Consider the following 25,997-nt stretch of genomic DNA (forward strand, 5'->3'; position numbering starts at 1 on the left):
GATAACACTCTGGTCGTCGTGAAGCAAAAATTACCATATTAATTGTTCCGATCCTTCCACTATAGCCATAAAATCACATCCCCCTTTTAGTTGTACTGCAGCCGCCGCCGCCGTCGGTACGCGTTGGAACTAATGTGCTCTTCATGGACCCATCGTTTCGTCGGATCTTTTACTTTACGGATCCTTGGCAAATAGGTCAATTCAAGTCAGGGGACATAACTGTCACAGCAGCTTCTGGTACTTGTAACGGGTTTTTGCCGTAGAGATTGATCTCTGTGCTATAGGGGTTTACGACCACTACCACCACCGCCCCACTATTTAATGACTGCCCTGGTACTCATCTATAGAGTTTTCTGGCGCTGGCAGTGATTTTTATTTCAATTTTATTTCCGCTTCTTTTGCCGCTCCTGCATGACGGTACCAACAGCTCAACCCAAGAGTCATCCTTCTCGCTTCTCTAAGAAACATTAATTACACATCTTCCAATAGATATATAGTGTTATCCTGTCCTCATCCCTCCGCACTCGAGTCAAACCGTTTCTGGCGAGAAGAAAGATAAAATCGAACTTATTTGTCCCTTCAAGGATCCGGGTATATATGCTTCCGAAAATTAGTAGTGGGGTGCTAGCCCGCTATTCAGTCCATTTCGTACGCGCCCTCGAGGATAAAGATGGGGACACAATTTATTATATTAATTCCGAAAAATGAAAATAGCGCAATTTATATCTCTCGATATAAATAAGTTTTTGGGAAAGTGTTTTTCACACAAACTTTTATTGTCCTCCCAACCCGCCACTGCACGAACTCTCCGGCAGTACAAGCGTCCATTCCATTGTCCTGTGGGGGGGCAGGAATTCCTGCTGAAAGGAAAGTTAAGTGTCAACCGAAATTCCTTCAGTTTCTGACACTAACGGCCAATGGTTATTATTCTTGTAGCTCGTAAAAATAAAAGCCATGCCAGAAAGAACTCGACCACTATTAGTCCTGTTACTACTACTGCTACCCAGCAATGACAATCCGACCGAAAACAGAAAAGAATTTCAACGAACGCCCATTGCTTTTAATTAAACCCCCGAAAAGCGTGCAAAAACCCCTCCTGCGGGAGAAGCGAAGTCAGTCAGTTTTCTTCACCAAAGACTTTGTTGTAGCAGTAGAAATCTAATTAAATTCATTAAATTAGCTGTGATGAGATAATAATTTTTAATTCTTCAACCCCTTTCTTTCCATCCGCAGATTCAGACACCGGCGAATCTGAAGGCACTCAAGATATCCTAACATGCGGGTCCTGTCAGAAAACGTTCGCCCTCTCCGACATTGTGCGATTCATCCAGCACAAAGTGCTGCAGTGCAACAAGGAAAATTATGGTCAATGCTACTCTCAAGGTACGTGTGAGTGTGTCTGACGTGAGGAATGTTTACCAACGAAAACACCGGAATAAAAATATACAAAAAAAATAACAATCGATAACACGTGAACTAACTTCCCGTTTTTTGGTTTGTTTCTTCCCACATATACACACACAGCAGCGGCCGGTGACAGGGATTCGGACGATGGTCGACCGTTGACGGTGGCCAACTCGAGGCGACCTTCGATTTCGGCTCCCATCACGGTGCGGAAATCCAGCGGGTCCCGGGTGCACACACCTCCACCGACCAGTCCGGCCGAAATGTTGCGGGATGGCGCCTCCAGTACGCCGAAAAGGCTTAACGAAGGTAGGTTTGATGAGTTTTTTTCAGTGTAGGTACACAGAGGTGATCTGCTTTATCGATTATTTTCGGTGACTGCTTTTATCCAGTTTATCCAGATCCAGATATCCAGAAAAAACTTTCGAACTTTGACAGTTCGAAAGTTTTTTCTCGTGAATGGAAATATTTAACCGCAAGAGCGAACCATTTCAAAAGTTGACATATGGATAGTTATTTAGAATTCACAGCTGCGATGACTACAAGTTGATAGAGGTGTGAACATTTGTCGATATTTTAAAATTAGTTTTTACATTAAGTATGACAGTCATAGCCTCGAAAACAACAAACAAATCTTAACACAACTCGTTATCGTTTCCATCTTTATCCCTTAATTTGCATCATGGGCAAAATTTGAGCTGTCAAATTTAACTACCGCTCAATTTTAACCATGCTCCAGAATAGGGTTATTTTGAAAATAACTTTCGAAGTGTCAGATTTTAACTAAAAGTTAAAAATTTCACCAAATGGTTCACAGCCTTATAGAGTTGCGCATTCCCAGTAAACGGAAAGGCGGCTAGGCGGGTTAAACTAGATGCTGGTGACTGGTAGGCTATTGAAACTTGGTTCTAGGCTACCCACCATAACTTGCCATTCACTGTAAAAGTGGTGTGGGATATAGAAAAATTTGAAGCAAGAGCACTGAAAAACAGCATTTTGGCAACGTATGCTCCGACATTGTATGGTGACACATCCAACATTATTAGGCAATCCATGAGACGTTTCTGATCAGCTGATTATTTCTTGTTTACTTATTCTGACGTTATTCTGAAGGGTGCGACGTCCAACAATATCGTTGATTCGATCCAACATCAAACGAATCGGACTAACGAAAGATGTTTGTCGGACGAGTTTTTCTGTTCGCAGGAGTAGACCTGTTGACAGAACCCACCGCTGAATTGTCAAACAAACGTCTAATGGATTGCCTAATTACGATAGTTTGATTGGATCCGTTCTCGACAACGGAAAACGGTTCCAAAGTGGAGTCTTTGCAGTCTTTTTATCGCATACGGAATAAACATTAAAAAGGCCAATTTTTGTTATGAAAAATTTTCATTACATGTTTTCTCTATATGAAAACATTTGTCAGCTTATTAACTTAGTGTAAGTAAAATTTGAGTTCATTCGAGAAGTTTTACGACAGTTTGCAGGAACTTTTTGCACAATAGGCAAAAAAGTTTTATGTCGAAAATTATTGGCGTACAATCTCTGCTTCAAATTAGCCCAGAAATCCTCAATTCGACGCAATTGTACATTTGGACGGTTATCAGTTTTTTGTTCGAAAGGTATGCCATAATCCTTCATTGCGTCCAAAGTTTTTTTTAACATAATAGCTAGGTGCCAGATTTGGCGTTTGTTGCTATTTTGTTTACATGGTATCTCCTAGCGGGTCGAAACCAAATCAGAGATGCCAGGTACTTTTTTCAAATGTCTGCAATAATAATTTTAAAAGTCTGGGAAGAACAAAAAATGTCAGGAAAGATAGTGTAACCAAAAGCCATTATATTCAAAAATCTGCAAATATTTACAACAAAACTAAAAAATCTGCAAATATCTGCAGCCAAACTAGAAAATCTGCAAATATCTGCGTCATCGAAAAAATCTGCAGCTTAAATTAAAAGTCTGCGAATTTGCAGACTTGTCTGCAAATCTGGCATCTCTGCACTGGATATTGAAAATATGTATGCCTTGAGTATGACGTTTAGTATGGTGCCTTGCGCAGGGTTGCATTTTTGTTTTAATGCTAGAAGGGTTGTCCAAATTTCATTTCCACAAACGTTATTGTTTTTCAAGCACGAAGAATGAAATCATCTTGTTTTATTCTGGCGGCCATTTTATTGCTCACATTTTTAATGAATTTATCTGAAATTCATTATAAATATTACCACATAATATTTCGTTATCCTTTTGTTTTGTATGTGAAGACATGTCTTCAATTCAAATGTTGTGAAGAATTTGAAGACACGTAAATCTAATCCAAAATCCAAAACCCATTGCAAGTCCTGGTCGACAAATGAAGACATTTTTTATGAAATGTTTACAAGAATAAATATTTGTAAGACAATTTTTGATAACCTGTTATTATGTGTTAATTGCCGCATTGTTCTACTTTATCGATTTTTCCGCAAATTGACAACTAAAAGAATAATAGTTTGTCTACAGCTTCCTAGCAGTCGGAAAATCCTCTCGAGTCCAACAGCATGGTCGGTAAGCGAACATAACTAATCACCACACTTTGCCAACGACGCCAGTTTACAGTGAGAGGTTGTTAAAGAAAATGTTCTTTCGGAAAGTTTGCAAATTAACGAGGAATAGTGAATTGGATTACAGTATTTTTCACAAATGCTTCACTTCTTGTATTGATGGCCATGCATTTCCGTTAAATTTTCTACACTTTTTGTGCATATGCGAGGTTGATTTTAGATTAGTGTGGTAAATCTGGAAAATTTACGTAACTCTTCACAAGAATAATAAAAAAAATTAAGTATAATACTAAGACTGGGATCACAGCACCTAACTTTAAAGATAAAGATAAAGTCTGATTTGGTGTCTTAAATTCATCTCGTCAGTAACTAGCATCTATTTGTGGCAACCAAATCTACTTTACCTACGTTAGGTGTTGTACTTCTATAAAAATCGGTTTTAATAATTTTTTCCTTTTATGGAGTAAATCTTGCATAATCCCAGGCGTTTGATCCCCAAGGCAAAAGAACAAGAGTTCGATTTTTCTTTTTCGTCAGCAAACCAGAACTTTTGTGCTTGCCCTCCTAGACGTCAGTCGGCCAATTGCTTCAGACGTTCTCACAAGTCATGTGACTGTTTGTATTTAGTGTCTAACCGGTGTCAATTTGCTACTACTTTGGATTCAGTATCTAATTGACCCTTCTTTGGCTTAACCATAACTCCTGGTATTGAAGTATCCAAAGTCAGTGCTACCAAAGATCACAATAGACCAGATGATTTTTGGTAAACTAAGCGTACGTTCTCCGTGGTAACCAATCGGAGCTAAGGAGCGCTAGCGATTGTTCTGAGGTTTTGAGAATTCACTATGATCATTTCTATTGGTTCCCCTTGTTCACCATCCTATCTACGCCCACTCCATGGACTAAGACAATGTGTCCAGCTGCTTACCCGGGCAAACGAAAATCCCATAATTACCTACACCCATGACCCAAGGTCATCCCTACTATATAGTATTTTGAATGTGTTTGTAATAGAATCAACCCATGAAAAGACCATCACCATGATCCGGCAGAGCCCTTGTAATAACCATATGTTGGTGTATCTATAGGTTATTGAGACCATTTTATGGTGTTTTGGTGGCTATGAAATTTGAAACGGTGTATGGTGTTAGAGCCCATGAGAATTTGCTCGGGTTACCATTCTTTTTGAAAACCCTCTTCATAGGGTTACCAAACATCTTTATTTCAAAGGACAGGTCTTTATTTTCGAGGCTTTTTGGATGCATCCTTTATTTTACTTCAACTGTCGTTAATTTTGGCCTCAAACCTTGTCATGTATTATATTATTAAGATAGAGTTCATTTCAAGAGAAAGTAATTGTTTAATTGTCGATTTCACTTTGCTTTTTGTCAATGCAACGCTCCGCGATTAATTGCAACAAAAAACTCTTTTACTCAAAGATAACCAACATTTGTTAGATTCAACGTCCAAGTCACCCGGAAAATGAGCCGAAATTTCCACTGGCTTTTGCTAGAAATCTGACTCACTACAGATTCCGGCTCAAACTCCTGATGGAATGTCCTTAATTTGCTCTCAGTCCAGTTTGATAATCCCTCTCTTCACAATCGCCCAGTAAAGTTTGCTGCACCGAAGCTGAGGCCAATTTGGTGGATCTTTCTCAACGAAATCTATATCCTTCTCCCCGTTGTGAGGTTTGACGTAATACGTCGACGCAAAATCCAGCCAAAACAATGGGGGGAAGGGGATTTGGTATAGTATACATCTCATTTGATGACAACTGCCTCTTCTTCCTAAATCAGATCGATAGATTTTGCATTTAAAGTTTCTGTAAAAGTAACAAAATGGTAGACTTCAAACCGCAGGAACACATTGTTTGCCATACTAGAACTTTCGATCACATTTTTCCACTTGAAACCCCATGTTCGATCCACTTGCATCTTCCCCTACGACGACAGTGTAATATTACGAACCTGGAAGAGTTTTTGAGTCCTCTTCCACAAAGGTTTCGTCGTCCATCAAAATGCATGTCTCTGGTCACTGCAGAACTCGCGAATATAATCTCCGGGCTCCCGTAGCAGCACGTTCCTTTCATTCTGTACTTTGGTAATTTTTTGCTTTGCATAGAGCTTCAGGTTGTTCCGTTTCTTGATACGCGGGATAATTTCGACGCTCGTTCCCGCATTATTGGCAATATCACGAATCGACATTGATTGATGCTTCCTAATTGGGTCATTAAGCTATAAATAGTTTTCCGTTCCATTCGAAAAATTTTAGGTCCAACATAGATAATATAACATTATTTAAAAAAAATTCGTTGTAATACGTAAAAACGATTTTTTTGTTTTTTAAAATAAATCTTATGTAAACTTGGCAACCATACATAGCAAAACTGCGGTTGTTTACATCTGGCCTATCAAGACAACACCCAAAATGAAAAAAAAACTATATGCATTGGATGGTGTTTATATAAAATAAAAATAACCCTGCGGGAAAACCGAGAAAGCATGTATTAATTTTTTTCTGACAGGGCATCATTTGTCGTGAAATTCGATATGTCAAATGCTTCTGATAGTGACATATCCAGACTGTCAACATATTTCTTTATTTCAAATTTCAATATTATTTTCACGTTTCCTGAGTTGGAAAAACATTGTTGCAATCACGAAAATCAGCTTTATCGATGCATGTAATAAAAAAAGACTTTTTTCCGCATTTAATGACCCAATTGTGCATGCCATTTTGTGGTTTAGCTTCGGGCTGGAAGATTCGGCTTTTCTGTCTGTTCCTGTCAGTTCATTCAAAGAGTAGTGTTTCTCAAACTGGTTTATGGTGGATTTCGCACCCCCTGATGAATTCAAAAGCACTTAGCCAATGTTTCACTTCATTTCAATGCGCGACATTTTGGAAATAAAAAATGTCATGCTTCAAAAGGGTTGATTTGTAAACAAACTTTTGTTTCGCTTTTTTCTCTTAATTACCTATAGTTTCAATACAGAAAACTATTGTAAGCTACGAAGGAATAATGAGCGAACTAAGTTTTTTCCAAACGCTCTATAACCATTTTGAAGAATCGATATTGAATTTAAAATGCATAAAAAGTAAACAAACGAAAGCTGACAGTCAAACGCACAGCATGCTGTGATGAGCTTATCAAACTTTTCACAAATACGTGCGTATAACGCATATGTGTGTGGATAACTTGTTTCCGATACAGTTCTTATCCGCGAATGTGTTTTGCTTCCGTAGCTTGTAGTCGGCAAATTCGGCGTCATTGGATTTTTTTTGTTTCAATGGCGTTGGTAGAAGTTCGCGTTCTTTCGTCGCCCGTGGTAGCTGCTCTGTTGTAGCTGTGTTTTTCATCGGAAAATGAGTAAACCAATAAATACTTGAAATTTTTCTATTAGAATTATTCAATGAAATCTTACCTGCGGCATATTTTCAGCTTAGAGCTGTCATTTCAAAATATTAAATAGTATTTCGCCAAATCTCGCTTTAGAAGATTCCTTCAGATAAGTTTACTTTATTTGTTGTCATAATATTTTCCCCTGCGTAGCCGGAGGCTACAGTTAGTGGAAAAATTTAATGACAAATTCATCCGTACTGTTAGCTTTATGCAGTTTCCAACTAAATATCAAATTTGACAGTACCAGCCACCAAGAGGTCATTTGAGATACAGTTCTGGGCGTGTTGTTGTCAAACCCTCGCCCATAGCGCCTAGATCCTTGCTTCTAATTGGACCATTCTCACAAAACAACAAACTCAAATACAAGACAACAGACACGTTAGCATACAAACGCTCGATCTCTTCACGACAATTCAAGCATACAAAAAACCTCTCTTTTTATAATCAATAAACGCCAACGCAACATTCAAACGAAAACATGCGATCGCACTAAAGCGTACAAGAAAACGAACGGCCATACAAAGACCCAGACTTACCAAAAATACTCGACTGACGATTGGTTTTAGTTATGTCTTGTCATTGCTCACAAAAGATACCATAGTCCAGTTCATTTGGTTCGAAATGTATGGAATCTGGAAGACCTTACCCTCGGTCCTTAGCCTATAGAGGGAACAAAAATAATTGAATTTATCACCCAACTGACTTCAGACACAACACCTACCTCAGACTACTTCAGACTACTTCAGATACAACACCTACCTCAGAAAAAGTTAGATTTGGTAGCTCGAAATTATATCGTCAGTAACTAGCACCAACTCAGGTTGGTGCTAGTTACTGACGATATAATTTCGAACTACCAAATCTAACTTTTTCTGAGGTAGATGTTGTGTCTCTGTACACAAATTTGTTTAAACCAATTTGTGGAGTAAATGGCTGCAACTTCTTCTGTACGGAAACCCACTTTTTCTTCATGTCTTCCTCAGATTTGACCTCCCTTGTATGCTTCCGTAGTGTCTGCCTCATAAGTAGTATTTTTCGACGGGCCTTAGTTCCGGTGCATGGAAGGGGTTCATGTCCTTGAGTACGAAAGCGACCCCGTTGGTTTCGTACCACTCCAGAACAACATTTGAATTTGAATAGTGGCACGGCCAGTAGTTCGTAGGGCCTTCGTGTTGCTTCAGCAGGGGAAGAAGACGCTTCTGCAGACACGAAGTAGATCACCTCGTTTACAGTCCCGGTAGTCACAAACGGTGCACTCCGTTTGTGCAGATCGCTTGACAAATTTATTGGCAAACTTTGAAAGTTTCTGCTTTCTTGCTTTCTCCGGAACATCAAACTTGTGCTGGGCGGTGAAGAACAGTAACCCCGAAAACTGCCGGAAGTCCGCCTTGACGTAAATCTCATCATCCATGATGAGACAATGAGGCTTCATTCGCATCTGGGTGTACGGTTTCCGGGCCCGTGACTTTCCTACCTTATTTTGCCGTTCTGCATGATTTGGAGTCTTCTGCACTTTGTACGTATGTAGTCGCTCCCGATCTTTGCCTCTCTGAATGAAAGACTTGGACAGATTTAACTTTTTGGCCAGGGATTTGGACCGAAGCATTGTGATTTCGCTTAAACGCTTTCACTGCACGCTTGTGATCCTGATCACTAATAGAACATCCATTCTGAGCACATTTCTCCTTCCGCTCGATGTTCAGAGTTTGGTAGTAACGTTCAATCAAACGACTCACAGTTGACTACATCATTTCAAGTTGTTTTCCGATGTCCCGATGAGATAGTTGAGGACTTTCCGGGTGACGCCATTTTTCCAATTTTCGAAAAACTGACAGCGATAAAAAGTCAGTGTAAACAATACACTCTAAACTACTTCTACCCACATTTTAAAAAAAATACCCCATAAATTATTTTCTACAGCGTTTTTGCGTGATGCAATGCGATGTGGGACATCCTTTAACTACAACTCCCCGCTGTCAAACTCAATATGCTGGGATATGGTTGCCATCGAGCCGCTGAAACCCAAGGTTCCAGGTTTAGCGGTTTTGATTTTTAATGCAGTTAACTTTAAAAATATGTAGACGAAAACTTTTTTTTCACTTTTTTGTGCACAAAATGACAAATTAAAATTATTTTATAAAATGGAATTAATACGACCACACCTTCCATTCAACTACCTTGACCCCTATCGTTTTGCTGGGACAGCTGTCAAAACGCTAACCCATGTGGTCAAATAAATTGAAAATCGTTCTGAAGTTTTAAGGGTTGAACTTAAATATTGCTATATTTAGAAGTTGGTTCCAATTGGTTTATGTAAAACAAGAATTTTATTCATTAATTGCCCAATTGACAGGCCTTAGTCTAACATACTGTTATACAGTTTCTAGTGAAGAATGAGTGTGAACTCTGAATAAACATTTCTTCTTTTTTCTTCTTCCTCACCAGACACGGAAACTGCCTGCTCCACCCGTTGTCCCTCAACCGCTAGCCCCCTTGGTACCAGCGGCAGTGGCAGTGGCGCCGAGGACGAAGATCCCAGCAAACGGACCGCCACCACCGCCACACCCGACGGTACGGCGGCAGCAATCGAAATCAAACAGGAACAACCCGAGTCGGACGCGATCAATAACATAGATGACCGGTCGTCGCAAAACGATGGAGAACCTGTGCTGAAAAAACCCCGCACCAGCACCACCGAAGTGGTGGACGCTGAGTCCAACACAACCAGCAGTGGTAAGTACCTGTGACCTGGCCAGCTATTATGTGATGTGCGAAAAGAAAAACAAATCACAGCACGCCTCATTCCAACAGTATGCAATCCTCTTTTGAAATCCCTCTTTCACCGATGTCCAGCTGAAACGATTAAGTGCCCACTCGTGTATCGTGACTGTGTGTTTGTTTGTGCTTGTTTTGACCAGTGGCTTCCAGCTGGGAATGTGTAACACATACTCGGTGAACACCGAGGGTTGCCTGAATAGACACTGTCCAGTTCACTCACTTGTCAATTGTGATTACATGCAGAATGCATAAAAATATCAATTACTACAAATTAATTATTCATACCAAGTTCTCCATAGACCTTGCCTCAACTCTCCTCTTCCCTGGAGGCTTATCTCCACTTCTCGGTATCTACCACTCTGCTCTTGACATTTGGCTGGCCGTCCGGTATGGTTGGAACGACAAAAATGAAAAGATTAAATCCAAAGCCGTTATTGTGTAGTCCGGTCGCTCGGTGATTTAATACTCTCGCGCCTGAATGCCCTTTGACAAGCTCTCACACTCCTGCCAGCCGAAGGTTAACCCTTTCAACAAGCCCAGATGTCCATCAAGTCACGGTAGCTGCATTTCGGTTGCATCCATTCAGCGCTTTGTTCGAATTCTTTCCCCGCAGCAACCCCCTCCGAGTCACCTATCCCCGGCCCGCCTGTTTTCTTCCTCCCCGTTGCGCAAATTGGTGTTAATACCCTTTTTCCGAAAGCCAGCATAAAAATAACGACGCGGGGAAAAGGGGTTTATAAATAATATCGGTGATTTGGAAAATCTACCGTGTCCTCCCGGTCCATTGTGTCATCGGATGCTGGCCGTCCAGCTTGCGGCTCGACCCGACCGAGTGCGCGATGCTGGGAAGGGCGACTACGCGGTAGGAAGCCAACGATTATGACGTTTCGGATGCGGAGGTAACTCCCGAATAGAAGCAAAAAAGCAGCGGCTTTTGTTGTAACCTCAATCCCAAGAGTTTGCTTCTTGTTCTTCCCCGACCGCCCTAACCTCATTGTTACCGAGTGGCTATTCAGAATGTCACGAATCACGAAATCCCTCTCCGGTTCAGCACGGTCTGCAATCTTGGCACTTCATGCTGGACACGAACTTGGGCCAGCTATCTGTGCCCGAGTGGGTGGTATTTGTCTATTTGCCAGCTTCTTTCACTGTCCCATCCGCCCGGATTCTTTCCCTCTTGGAGTGTGCATTGGGTATAAGTATATGTTTGTGAATAAGCTTAACCTGGGCATTTATGCAAATGCAGGACACAATCTAATGGTCGGATGCGACACAAGAAACGGAAGCCCATTTCTCGTTTCCGCACGTTCGCAAATGACACTTGCCGGGAAAGAATGACCCCTCCTTGATCACCGCTTCCTCCCTCGAGGGCTAGCATATATGTGACTTTACGACGTCCGATATTTGCTGTGAATTTGTTTTAAATGTGTCGAGTTGGAGATTTTTACGACCACTTCCTACTCCTCTGGAGCCCATGAGGGGGGTCGGCCGGTCGGTCGGTTGGTTGGCCGTGAGCTGCACTCTCAAAGACACGGGCTGGTGAGTCGGCCCAGAACCGGCAAAGGGTTATTCGTCGTCAGCAGCAGACCAGCATTGCGCAGCAGCCACCACCAGCACCAGCTAGTAGAATGGGCTAATCAGACTGGTTTTATTGCTATTTTATTTCTTCGGGAACTATCTTGCTGTGGTCACACGGAGTGAGTTTTCCGCTTTTCCGGACGTTATGGGGTTTCCCGTTGGCTAGAGTTCAAACCATATGTTTCGTGTGGCCGAGTTGGTTTCGTTCGTTTTTTTTGTGCTGTGCGAAAAAGATATATGGGGAAAATGTTCTTGTCCTTGCTGTTTTGCTGGGCACAGATAGCGACAGAGTTGTGATCATTTTTGCCAAATTTCAGCGGAAGATTTTTGTTTTCTATTCAGTTTCACTACACTACAAAAAACAAATTTATTTTTCAAAACGGCAATCGTAACTGTCAAATGCTCAATTGATTAGTTACACACTAATCAAAAAGGGATATAAAACTGCTAATTTCAATTAAATGTCAACATAGTCAGTGGGTATATAATAGTTACTTTTGATGGCTAGAGTGATTCGAATTTAAATACCGTTTATTTAGAACTGTCATATAATCAACTTGATCGAATCACGCCGTCTGTTCACATGTGTCTCTGTTCTCCAAGGTAGCCCCGGCAACCCGGTAAGAAGGAAGCTGCATCCGGATGCACACGGACCACCAGCATCAGCTGAAGCAGAAGAAGTTTGCGGATGGCAAGCGAGAAGAAAACGATACTTTATATCCTGTCTCGACCAATATTTTGTCGCTGCAGGAGCAAACCCAGCGAACTCCAGGCGCTGGGCCGCTAGTCCGCTCACACCACCCTCGGTGTTCTTTGTGCCGAGCAATACAATTGCTTTTATGTGAAATTCCATTCCTGCAAATAATAGATTTTCCTTCCTACTTCTTATCCCCTAACCATTGAACGAGGTTCCACTGCACTGCTTTCTCCTGGTTGGTACACAGTTTCACGTATTTATTGGAAACTCGGGGTCGGGACAGGGGATACTTCACAATCCTTTTTCCGTCGAAACCCCCACCGTGGATGACGGTGGCTTAGCCTGCTCTGAAAGACACCCAACCACGTGAGGTGATTATCTCCTTGTGTTTCGAAAGAGGGGTCGGTTCCGAAGTAGAGCACAGCAAATTAAAATGTCAATATTGGATGTGTCCCCGGCCAAGTCCACCGAAGAAACTTCTGGTGCTGGCTGCTATGACGTCACATGTCATAACCAAACCAAAGACGCGCACAACTGTTCCTGACACCGGCGTGGACTTTCTGACTTATTTGCAATCCTCCAGACGGAGAATAATCCTTTTTCTCCGAACCCTTCACGGTCTGTTGGCAAATCGAAAACAGCGAGGTATTGTTTCTGATTGACACAAACACCGAGAACGTAATTGATATAGTCTTATTTGTCGACTCACTCTCGGTCGGTTGGTCCAAGATCTGTGCCGATAGTAGCACAGGAAAGGATTAGATCCAGACTGCACTCGAATCAATCAACGTATCGTCTTACACCGGCAACTGACAGCGGTTGTATGACACACGGAGGAAAAAACCTCCACATACTTTTCCGTTGACATTTGAATATGATTAACCCCTTTCGATTAGCACGTCCCGGGGGTGGTGAACAGCATCTGCTCGGTTTGAATGCACCAGCTGATATTCAACTGATTATCCGGGCTCATTCAGACAAAAAAACCCATTTATTGTTTACCCGAAACCCAGTTTCACTTTCGAAACCGGGGGCAGAATGCCGTGAAAGTGAAACACCAGGACGAGAACTATTCCCGCTTGCCAGAACAAAGGTTACGCCCGGTGTGTTTGTTGTATGTGTGCATGTGGCACCCGCCGTCGCGATCAAATATAAAATTCGATTTTATTAGAAAAAATCCTTAACCTTATGGTACGCGAGTGCGTTGATAGCAATACAAATGATGTCTTCAATCCTTTGGTTGCACCGCCGTTCCGCCACGATCCGGGTGTTTTGTTTTTTTGTCTCACGGTTTTCCGTAAACAAAATACGAAGATCCGACTAACCTATAAAATCGCTCCACGCGCGTTGACAGCTTGTACAGCGCGAGTACAGAAATGCCCACCCCCCGCGCACACTGCACCGTTTGTGTTCCGTAGTTCCCCCGGCAGCTCCTCGGGAAGATAGACGCGTGTGCCGACCGCGCCATGCGGATGTGTTTTTGCCTCTTTCGATTTATTATTCATTCATACAGGCGCTGCCGTTACCGACTGCTGCTACCGCCGAAGCTGGTGCGCTCTCCCGGAAAGGTGTGTGTAGACCCGGTGAATACGGGATACGATAGTTACGACGACGACGACGCGTAAATGCGCGGATGATGCGAAGTGAAGGATGAAAACAAGAGCTTGAATTCCGGGAAAAGGGGTAGAGGTGCAACAACTCGTGTCGTTCATGGTTATGTTAATTATCCTTCTGTTTTTTTGTGTGTGCGTCTCAAATTAAAAGGATCTCGCGTGATGAAAGGAAGACGCGACTGGAGGAAAGTCGTAATTTAGAGGGAAAAAATCTACGATTGTCCCGTGCCACACAGGCACACATTTCTCCCCGAGATCTGTTTAATATTCCACACTCAAAGGGCATAAATTTTGTCCGAAAGGGAACTGTCCGAATCGGTTAGGATCCGTTCTTGACGGAGTCTCTGTGTTTCATAGAAAGAGCATATTTATTCAAAGAACGACCCTTCCGGTCGATCCTAAGCTGATAATGGGCCGCACCGTAATAAAAATCGACACTCGTGTCCCTTCTAGGGAAATTGTTTATGGTCGGGGGTCCACATCATACCACTGATAACACGTATTCGATTCGCCGGCTAAGAAAGACCCGAGCGGATTAAAGTCCGTCCTGTGCAAACAATGCCTATAAAGAAGGTTCCCGAAGCAGTCACCAAAAATGTAAATTTGAAAAGGGCTAATTCCTTACCGCTCGTAAAAGAAAAATCTCACCCGGAATGAGCCGTACGTGACCTCGGCCGCTTTCAGTTGACCAGTCTGCGTGTGGGAGGCTTGTTTTGTGATCATATTGGCCAAATATCGATGAAAATAAGCACTTTTCTTTCTAACCGCAACGAAATCACATTTTCACACAAGGCGAACAGAAAGTGAGAAATTAAAACTGATCACGTTGACCAAAAAATCGATGAAAACAAGCACCTTTTTCACCACATTGATTAAAACTTCACCTTTTTCACTTTTTCACACACTAAATGCAATCTGCCTACTGCGATGGAATGACACACAGGTTAAACGGCGGAGTGCATATTCCCACGCTAGAAGCGGGCGGACAGAAAATGACAAATCAAAATTGATCATATTGACCAAAAATCAATGAAAACAAGCACTTTTCCTTTTTAACCACAGTGACTAAAGTTTCAAATCGAATCACTTTTGCACACACTAGTTCCCAGTTAAACTCATTCCGGAATCGGTTCGGATTTCTAAATGGAGTCAGTATGGCTTCCAACTCAAATGCAACAACCGATTCCAACTCAATCGGATTCGGAATCGGTTGGTACATTTGAGCTGGAATCTATACTGACTCCATTCAGGATTCCGAATCAAATTCCGAATCAGGCAATCCATTAGACGTTTGTTTGACAATTCAGTGGTGAGTTCTGTCAACAACTCTACTCCTGCTAACAGAAAAACTCGTCCGACAAACATCTTTCGTTAGTCCGATTCGTTTGATGTTGGATCAAATCCCTTGGAGTAACGTCAGAAGAAGTAAACAAAAAATTACCAGCTGTTCAGAAACGTCTCATGGATTGCCTAATTGTTTGACCATTTGGCGAAATATTTAACTTTTGGTTAAAATCTGACACTTTGAAAGTTATTTGCTCTATGCTCTGGAGCATGGTGTAAATTGACAGAGCGATAGTTAAATTTGACAGCTCGATAGTTGAAATGTTTGCCCATTATGCAGAATAAAAAGGCACAAACATTTTCTGTACTTAATGGAGATTGCCAATAGTTTTCAATAGAAAATAAAGAGATAAAGATGGAAACGAAAACGTGTGTCAAGATTTGGGGTATTTCATGATGTGAATGTTCACGTTTCGAGGCTCTGACTGTCATACTTAGTTAAATAAGAAACAAATTAATTTGAAAATATATGTGCACATCTCTACCAACTCATGGTTAACGCAGCTGTCAAATCTAAATAACTATACAACAGTCAACATTTGAAATGGATCGCTCTCTCGGTCAAATTTTACCATTCGAGAGAAAATAACTTTCGAACTGTCAAATTTTAACTAAAGGTTTTGAAAAATCGCCAAACGATTCCCAGTCTTACAATCCAATCTGCCTACTGCGATGGGGCACCTGTCAAACGGCGAACTGCACATTCCCACGCTCGAACCGGGCGAGCAGAAAATGACAAATCAAAAATTGAAACACAAACAAAAGCTGCTGCCATCGAATGGGTACACCCCCGGGTGCAAAGTGACCTGCGGTTATAAATTTCTTTACCTATATCATTGACGAATAACAATAGGGAAGGAGTGCGCAGGGAAGAACGAAAAAAAACCGATGGCTATTATGATTATCCTTTTCCTCCCGGAGTTACCAGGAAAGGTTGGACGAAAAGGATCATCAGATTGTTATCACTTTTTCGATTGGCCTTTTTTCGGTTTGATTTATCGATCGATCGGGATGGGTCCTGCTGGGAGCATCGCGATCAAATTTTTTCAATTATTATTTCGTAACATCATCCTTCTGGTGAAATGGAATGAGTTGAGTGCTTTATTTTCGAGGACTTCTTTCTCCATCTGAATTGAAGAGAGAGAGAGAGAGAAAAACCCGTTTGGCCGTTAAATGGTTGATGCTGACCCTGTGTGATGTCTCGTGCCCAACACGATCCAAAAACACTTTCCCTTGGCAGCTTGATTTACATAAAGGTAACCCCTTAATTTTCAAGTAGCACATGCCACCGGGATCATCGCGGAAGGGTAAACAAAGGCAGGACGTGTAGCACATGCTCATCCTTTGGCAGCGTGACTTTTTTGCTTTCGGGCATCGAGTTTTTTTGTCCCATTCTCAGACCTTATCTTTTTTATCGATTTGATCAGCTTTAAAAAATGTCGAGGTCACAACTGTTGAACTTATGGACTCAGTCTCGTTGGGGTGACATTTTTTCATATATCACCAACGAGATTTTTTTTCGCATAACCGTAGCTCGCCAGGGTAAACAATATATAAGAAATTAATATTAAAATGCAGTTCTGATGAATGACGGCGCACGATCTTGGCCGCCTGTGCGCGTGGGCGCTGGCAGAATTCACTTGCATAATAACAATATTGCAGGGTTCTCATTAATCTCCCCAAGTGCCACAGTGCTGGCTCCGATAGAGGGTCTCACCTCTTTTTTTTATATTTTGCTCGTCGTTGCCAAGATTCCATTCGATCTCCATCCAAGTAATCTTTGCAATCGAAAAGCTGGCCACTCCTTGCATCTGGAGAAGGGCGAAAGATCACGTCGATATTGAAACATCATCCGTACCGTCATCTCTAAGGGATGGGATGGTCCACTCCCGGCCCTGATGACAGCTGGAGGAACCTCGCTGTGTAGTCGCTCTTCCTCTTTATTCCCCGTTTTAAAATCTTCGAGGGGGCGAGAACAATGCCCGCAGAAAATTACCGATCTGTTCTGAACTGTCACCCAGCTCCGAGGGGTTAGCCGCTGCGGCGTTCGCCTCGAGACACACGGTACTGGTTGAACCATCGGCAAGCCCCTGAAATCGGACAGCAGCGGTTTGAGTTTACAGTCACCAAGAAACGTATGAACCTCCGTAATTAGAGGTTAGAAGACTATGTTTACGTCTTACTCTTTGGACTTCAAAACCCACAACCGACGACTTGGACACTGAACACACGCGTTGGAGACACTATCATTATTTGAATGCGGGTGTGAAACCGATGCTCAACGCTGCATCGTAGTTGGCGGAAAGTTGCCGGCGGAAAGTGCGCGATGATTAATTGTCACATATTTCATGCGTTCGCACTTGCAATACCTGGCAAAAATCGACGCAGCGTGACGCCAACGCGTTACTCCTCCGAGCAGCGATGGTGGAAGGCGTTTTGCCCTTTCAGAATCTTTGCCGTCTAGCCGTATGCTGTGTAATTAAATTATGACATCCGAGGAGAACAAAAAGAGCCCGATTTAAGGTATGTCCACATTAGCGTCACATGGATCATTATCGCATCACCGTGGAGAATGAAGTGAAAATTTTCAATTTTTTACCACCAAATTAAAACCAACAGTGGCAGCCACTGTCCTTCTGCCTATCCGTCAATAAATTTAGCCTTCCCCCGCCTCACCGAAAACCATAATCTATTCACCACATGTTTCAATCCTGCGTAAAACGTGCTCGGAATGAAATTTATCCACACTCAACTCTAAACTTTTTCTCCTTTCTTCGGCATCCATCCGCGCGCCAGCTTTTATTGGTCTTGTCAGGACAGTAAAATAAATGTTTCTTTTTTCCCTGCTTGCACTCCCTATCGATAAATAGCCTGCTGGCTTTAAAAAAAAACGGCAACTTACCCCATATATCAACACATCGAAAGTGATTACATCCATTGATCATCTTTAACCCCTCGACCGGCGGAAGCTCAACTGGACGCTCTCGTTCTGTCACTCTCGACGCAATTGACAACTTGCCGTAACATCCGGACGATTTGATATGCCGCAGCCGCCTCAAACCGCCATTAAATTTTTCACACTTGAAAAAGGACAACCTACTTTTAATAAAAACAACACCACTTTTCATATCGCACCACCGTCCGAGAGCGGTGCTCGGGTTCAATATTAGGTTATGTTTCAACCGATCTCCGGGAAAGTCAAGAGAAAAGCATAAAAATCATAAATAGACAACCGGCGTTCGTTGGAGATGTGGGCTCCTATCGGACGAGGACACCATCTGCTATGGTTACAACCGCCGGAACCCCGACCGTATCATATATAAATATGCGGACATTTATATTCCACAGTTTCCCCCTGCCGGAAGCCCCCCCAGCAGCAAACGGTACCTTCGCACTAAACCCAGCGCGTGAGAGAAGGATGGACCTTCCGTCCGTGTAGGCGAATGGAAAAGCTGTTGCTACTATGTTGCTACTGTTACTGCTGCTGGCTCCGATATTAGTGGCGAGCGGTCGCCACACTCTCCAATCAGGGGGCGAAGCGAACTACCACCGGAAAGATGTCCTCATTTGTATTCAAATACGTATATCACTATTTCTTCCCAGGTCGTTTACTGCGGGCTGTTTTTCTTGAATGTTTCCCGGTCGGTCGGTCGGTGGTCGGAAAGGGAAGATGCTAGGTGAGAGAGGAGCCAGAAAATATGGCTACCCTCAAAAAAGGACCACGTGTGGATTATGAGCCAATCTAATGGGTTTCGTTTTAGTTCTCGCATTTTACCGACCGTTTTCGGCCTGGTCCAGACTATGTCCTGCTGTTACCAGAAAAAATAATCATACACTGGGTGCTTTTCTTTGTTCGTACACGGTTTGGTAGCTCCTCGGTAAAATTCACTGATTCGCCATAGTCGAGAACGATGCGAGCGATTTTTCTTTCTCAATTATTTTTATATACCTTGTCTTAAAACACTATTTTCAATTATTCTTGAAACCAAAAACATATTTTTCAACCGCATATTGATAACAGCGTATTATTGAAAAACAAACAAACACTACCATGACAACACTTTTGACAACCATCGCAAAACACTGTAAAAAATACAGATCCAGTATTTACTTCCCCTTTGTCGCTTAAACCGAAACAAAAAATATTTTAATTAATTTTCATCAAAGAGAATTACAAACCCCAATCCAAATAGCGCGTTGAAAAGCTAGCAAAAATCTTTCCCCTTCCTGCCCGAAACGAACGCCCGCCAATAAACAGGACATTGCGAATTTATATGTAAATATCATTCGGCTACGGTTACCGGCTTCCGCTTTCTCGTGCCGATCGCCGCTGCTGTGACCAAAGGGGAAGACTTATTGACGGAATGCATCAATTTTTGTACACAAACAAACACACCACGCCACGCCACCAATTCTGCAGCTGCATTTTCCACCATTCATCAGCTGGGCAGAATCAATGAGTGTCCCTCCAGCATAAATATTTATCTCCCATTCGGATTCCCGCACTCGCTTTGATGCACCGTTTTTTATGCAATTTTTGAAATATTTTTTTTCCGTTTCTCTGTCTATTTTTTGCAGAACCTAGCAACTATGTCTGCAGTACGTGCAAAACCAAATACCATTCCGCGTGGCGGCTGGTGCAGCATGTCCAGCATGCCCACCGAGTAAAGATCTACGAGGTTTCGCTGATTGACGACGATGACGAGGAGGAGAATAATAAAAAGGCGCGGGAAAGAACGGGGAATGAACGCGCTGATACCAGCGAAAACAACCAGGCGGAAGCAGATAATGACGATGCTTCTCCGGTGGCCAACGAGCCGGAATCGTTGGTTCAAAGCGGAAAATCTAGTTCCATGAACAATCTTAGTGGTAGCTCCAATTGTTCAAGCAATAACACGAGCAGCAGTTCCCGGGGAAGTGGAATCAATTTGCTACAGAATCAGTTGCAACTTCAGCAACAGCAACAACAACAACAACAGCAGCAGCAGCAACAACAGCCTCCTCGTGATTCTCAGAGTCTTCCACCCCCCGGTTTGAGACATCACCCTCTTCTTCCTCCACCAGAAATGCACCCGAATCCATTTGGTCTATTGCGAATGCCAATGAATCACCACCCGCACAGTCCGCTATTTGGCCGCGGTCACCATGACTTTCGCATGGAACACCTTATGTCCGAGCAATTTCGCAACCATGGTCTCAATCTTGCAGCAGCTGCAGTCGCAGCGGCGAACCAACTGAAATCCCACAACCAACAATTTAACACCGGAAATACCGTAGTGGAGCGGCCGCCCTCATCGGGTAGCATATCCCTGCCAGGAACCACTCCCGCCGGTCTTGTTTTGGAACCACACATGGATTTTTACTCACAGCGCTTGCGGCAACTCGCGGGTACTACCAGTCCCGGGACTAACCCCAACACCTCCAATTCTCCCAGTCCCCGCAAGCAACACTCCCCTTCCTTCGCCAGTCCCTCCCCATCGCAACTACCACCCACACCGTTGACAAACAACTCCCGACCTCAAAGCCTCACACCACCGGAGAAGCACACCGAGTTGGGACTGGAATCCGGAACGATCACAAACACTCCCCGATCAGCTTCGACACCTCCGAACAAGCAGAGCCAAAGTAATGACGCTTTTCATTCGTGTGAGTTTTGTGGCAAGAAGTTTCGTTTCCACAGTAACTTGCTCGTGCATCGCAGGACGCACACCGAAGAGCTTCCGTTCAAGTGTACCAGTTGCGATTTTTCCTGCATGGATGAGCAAAAACTACAACAACACATGAAAAAGCATGGTAACCCAAACGAGGACGCTGCCAGTGGTCCGGAATCGTTGGATTCCGACATGGAGGACTCGGATAACGAGCTTATGGATGCAGAGGATGATCTCGATGAAGAAGACAATGAGGACGATCAGGATGACATGCTGGGTGAGGAGGCAGAAGATTTAAGCATGAGCAGCACCCAGAGTCATGCCAAGAAGGACGGACAGATGCACATGTCGTCATCGCTGGTCGGTGAACTGATGGACAAGTTTGGACTGTCCAACATTGCCCAGTATTCTGAGGCATACAAACAAGCCCTACAGGAGTCGGGAAACGCATTGAAGCTGCAGCTGACAAGTAAAGATCGAGATAACAACAATAGCGCCATGGCCATCCCCGGATTGGCAGAGAAGTTGAATGGACTTCCGGCCGCGCTACGGATCAAAGAGGAACTAGCGAAGAACATGCTGCAGCACCATAATCCCCAACTTCCACAAGTTCCTCTATTCAATCCGTTCGAGAACCCTTTCGAGGCATCCAAGCGTATGAAACTGGAAAGCGGCGAAAGCTGGTGGAACATCCCCGGCCTTCACCGAAACGATTCTCTTTTCGAAAACCTCAAACCAGGTCGCGATCGAAGTCATCACGGAGGTCTCCTGCAACCCATGATGAAAAAAGAGAACAAACATCGCAACGACACGTGCGAATACTGCGGCAAGGTGTTCAAGAACTGTTCCAATCTTACCGTTCACCGGCGAAGTCACACCGGTGAGAAGCCTTACAAATGCGAACTATGTTCCTATGCGTGTGCGCAAAGCTCCAAACTGACACGACACATGAAAACCCACGGCCGACTCGGCAAAGACGTTTATCGGTGTCGCTTCTGTGAAATGCCGTTCAGTGTTCCCTCGACGTTGGAGAAGCACATGCGAAAGTGTGTTGTTAATCAGGGTAAACTTCAACAGCAGCACGCTCAACAACAGCAACGAGAGCTTCAGCATCTGCAGCATCAACAGCAACTTCATCATCAGCAACAAATTGCCGCCCAGCAACAACTGGCCGCCCAACAGATGGCAGCTGCTGCAGCGGCTCAACAAGCCGCCGCCGTCCAGCAACACCAACACCGGGAACACATGCAACAACAAATGCAACAGTCAACGCCGCAACCTCCACGAGATATATCCATAATTCCAGTGTCCCCACCACTACCACCGCAGCTGCCGTCTGGTTTAATCCTGCCCCCACTGCCCGTTCCACCGATCGTATCCCTAACGGAGCATCAGGAACGTACCGCCACCCCCTCGAACGGCAGCAATCATGCCACCCCCATGGTCAAGGAGGAAGCAGCAACGGCATGACTTTACCCTCCCTGGAGTGGTTATGAACTGCCCCCGAATCGCATGATGTCCAGAATCTACTAGGAAAACCGGACGGAAGGTACGAGATCTTTTGCTCGCAGTGCGGGTAACGATCTTCTAAATTCGGTTCAGCTTTTCGAACAGTGACATCCACACCGGCAAATTTTCCTCGTTTGTTTATGACATTGCAACCCGGTAACATAAACAAAGAAGGATAATTGGTGGAAAAGAAGGACATACGCATACACACAAGCAGATTGTTTTACGAAGAAATCAGAGGCATTAATACCAAAGTTTAAAAGCGAGAAAACACAATTATTAGAAAAAGATTTTTTATTTCTCGATTTTGTAAATAGTAGACAGTAAGGCAAGAAAGGCATTTAATTTAGTTAATGAAAATGATAAATTATTCCCCTTAACCCTCACGAGAGAAAGATTGTAGCGACTTGTACATTTTTTCCGGTTTTGGTTTAAGAGAAAAAGAAATAAAAAAATAAATTTTAAAACCAACATTTGGAAATGTAACAACAAACACTGAGCGAAAACGTCACATTCAAACGATGAACGAAAATTAAAATCAAGTTCAACCGATTAGTCGGCTGTAAACCGATCTTGTTGTCGATTATGAGCGGTCTAGTTTTTGTTGTAGCTTTTGGGAAGCTGATATACTTTGCGCCCGCAACCATTTTGTCTCATATTCCTGTAAAAAAAAAACTGTTTAGACTAATTGAAAAATGTGACAAAACTATTTCTATATGCGTTTCATTTGTTCGGTTTCACCTCTATTTAGCAGTTTTTTTTCTGTTGGTTAGCGTCTTTTGACACTTTTTCGATTCTTCGAGGTTATGTTTCCCCTGTTTGTATTTGTAAATAATAGTGACACCCAAAGGTCATCTGTAATATACAATAAAATTCCAACCGCAGGCAAATAGTTTTTTTATCTGCTAGATTGTACGTTAAGACTGATCTATTTTCTCTACGTTTTCTAGTGTAATCTTTATTAGATTATTTTTATTGGATCTCTTATTGGTTATAAATTGGATGCATTCTATAGACACTCCTCCTAGATCAATTTTGCAGGGAGGAATGCCTATAAAATCTTCAAACCTGTGCCCGAAAAACACCAAATTGTTTATCTAATTTTAACTAATGTAAAATTACCCCTATTTTCCCGAACAAAAATCAGTTTTCTTTTCGGTTTCGATAGATTGACATTCCCAGAATATAAAAAACTTTCCTGAACTTTTAATGGAGAAAGACAGATAAAGGCATTTGGATTCAGCACCATCATTGCTGGAGAAAAGTATAGTCAGTTGATTTTAACTTTTAAGACAAGCAAGATAAAAAAATAAAAAAACAAGAGAAAAGAAAATCACACGAAGATTCCTATTAAACATTATGAATTTATGTAAATGTACAAATTGAACCTAAGTATAAAACCGGCGGGAAAAATCAAGTAATAAAATTTAATGAAAAAGTAGTAATTTATTTAATGAGGGGAAAAACTCGGTAACAATAATAAACAACAAAAAATTCACAAGTTTAAGAGTAGATTATTGAAAGAAACGAAATCAAGAAAAACGGAAACCGTGCACATACAGGCATTATACAACTCTCACATAGACAAACACTGAAACGCATACTTATTACACACAAACTAAAAACAAATACAATATTTAATCGAAGTGAAAAATCCCATTATTGTATTTAATGCAAGAATAGTGAAATAACGGAAAAAAAGATCAGAAAACAGAAAAATACAAGAAAACCTATATTGTATAACGATAATAAAACGTACTTAAAGAAATAAATAAAATATAAATGTTTACAAAAAAGTTGTATTTATCACTTTCACATGATGACTTTGTCGGGTGGGTCTGGGTATTTTTTCTCGGTGTATTAGACCAGTGATTCTCAACCTGGGGTCCGCGGACCCCAAGGGGGCCACGAAGTCATTGCTGGGGGTCCGCGCAGAAAAATATATTTTCCGAGTGCATATTGGAATGTCAAGTTTTGTCATATTGATAGCATACAAAATCGATCTTTATCCGTGGGGGTCCGCAGCAACCCAGGGCACTTTCTAAGGGGTCCGTGGTACGAAAAAGGTTGAGAACCGCTGTATTAGACAAAGCTTTTCCCCTTGTTTACTAAACAATGAGACGTCCAGCAAAACTTTCAGAATCCTCCCATATTGATGACTATTTCCGTTTCGTTCAAGCTATCCTTTTAAAAAAGTTTCTGGTATATAGGGTAATGTGCCTATTCTGAATCTATTGGGGAGGATGTAACATTATTTAATTAATTACTCGACCTATAATAGATGGGAATCGCATAAATTTACATTATTATCTTTTCTTCGTTCCTAAAAGGCAGCGCAATAACAAAAATTACCTTAAATATTGCATAACTTGTGAGTGCTAGCGCAAAACCTCAAATGGAGTACCATAATTATCATGCTATTATTTTAGCCAATCCGTTGAACAAGGATTGGCAGTCGCTGCTTTAACGAACGGCTTCAAATGGGTAGGGTGCAAAAATGAGCTCATTACGCTACTTCCAGAATACATTTAATGAGAAAATAGACCGAATATGCTCAATACATTAAATTTTCAGCAGAAGAAAAATGCAACATATGGAAAATGGACTATCGCTTTCTAAATAAAGTTTTACGTGTACCGTATGCTGAATTACTCATTGTGCCTTCGTGTGACCCCTATTGCATGATTTTTAAGCATATATTCTTGGCCTTTTACCTCCCGGTAACACACCTCCAACAGGTAACGTTTAGCCTAAAGGTATACTAGCAAATGCTTTCGGCGTTATATGCGCAATCCCTCCAATCCAGGTGGGCTGTGAGTTTCGTCGCGCAGGTAGGTAAGTACGGTAAGCAATTTACTCACCTGTATGTAACGTGTGTTGCATACCAACCGGGGGCTTTCATCGTGGACGGCCTGAGTCTTTGAGAGCTAGGTGTCGCAATTAAACTGTTATGTTTGATCGAAAAAAGGTGATGAGAATCTAATTAGATACCTCAGTTAACATGGAAATTTAATTGCTCGTAAATCGATATGGAGTTGTAAAAATAGCTCATTCAGGTGAAAAACTGTCACCTACAGTTTAATCGAAATTGATTGAAGGCTTATATATGCCAGATTAGATTCTCCTTAGGCTCGATTATTCATACTCCGAGCACTCGGAGACATCGACTCGATTGTTTCAGCTTTTTTCTACCAAATTACAAACAATTTTTCATAAGTTGTGGAAAAATCAATAATTTCCCAAAAAATATTAAAATTTTATAAAAGTACATACAGTATTCGCATTTAGCAAATAACTTTAAATTCAATGCGATGGCCAACATATGTTCACACACCAATCGATTATAATTGATACCAGCTACAATTTATGGAACAACACTAATTGAATGGCTCGCGTCCAAAAGGGGCTAACCCACATTTTGCCTTTTTTACAGGAAATTAAAAAAAAACTTCCGCATTTCGAAATTAACATTGTTTT

The 25,997-nt window shown here is 42.2% G+C and overlaps 1 protein-coding gene across 2 annotated transcripts in view; it reads left to right on the forward strand.

Moving 5' to 3' along the window:
- The window catches only part of LOC131684275 (B-cell lymphoma/leukemia 11B), a 293,408-nt gene extending 269,121 nt beyond the window's left edge, over positions 1-24,287 (forward strand). For both annotated transcript variants that reach the window (XM_058966990.1, XM_058966989.1), the window contains exons 2-5: positions 1,234-1,383; positions 1,525-1,713; positions 9,796-10,083; positions 19,939-24,287. In XM_058966990.1, the coding sequence (XP_058822973.1) occupies positions 1,234-1,383; positions 1,525-1,713; positions 9,796-10,083; positions 19,939-22,481 (3,170 nt within the window). In that variant the 3' untranslated portion in view covers positions 22,482-24,287. The remainder of the gene's footprint in view (positions 1-1,233; positions 1,384-1,524; positions 1,714-9,795; positions 10,084-19,938) is intronic.
- Positions 24,288-25,997: the final 1,710 nt, after the last annotated feature.

This window comes from Topomyia yanbarensis, chromosome 2 (assembly GCF_030247195.1).
Source record: "Topomyia yanbarensis strain Yona2022 chromosome 2, ASM3024719v1, whole genome shotgun sequence".
NCBI classification, from domain to species: Eukaryota; Metazoa; Arthropoda; class Insecta; order Diptera; family Culicidae; genus Topomyia; species Topomyia yanbarensis.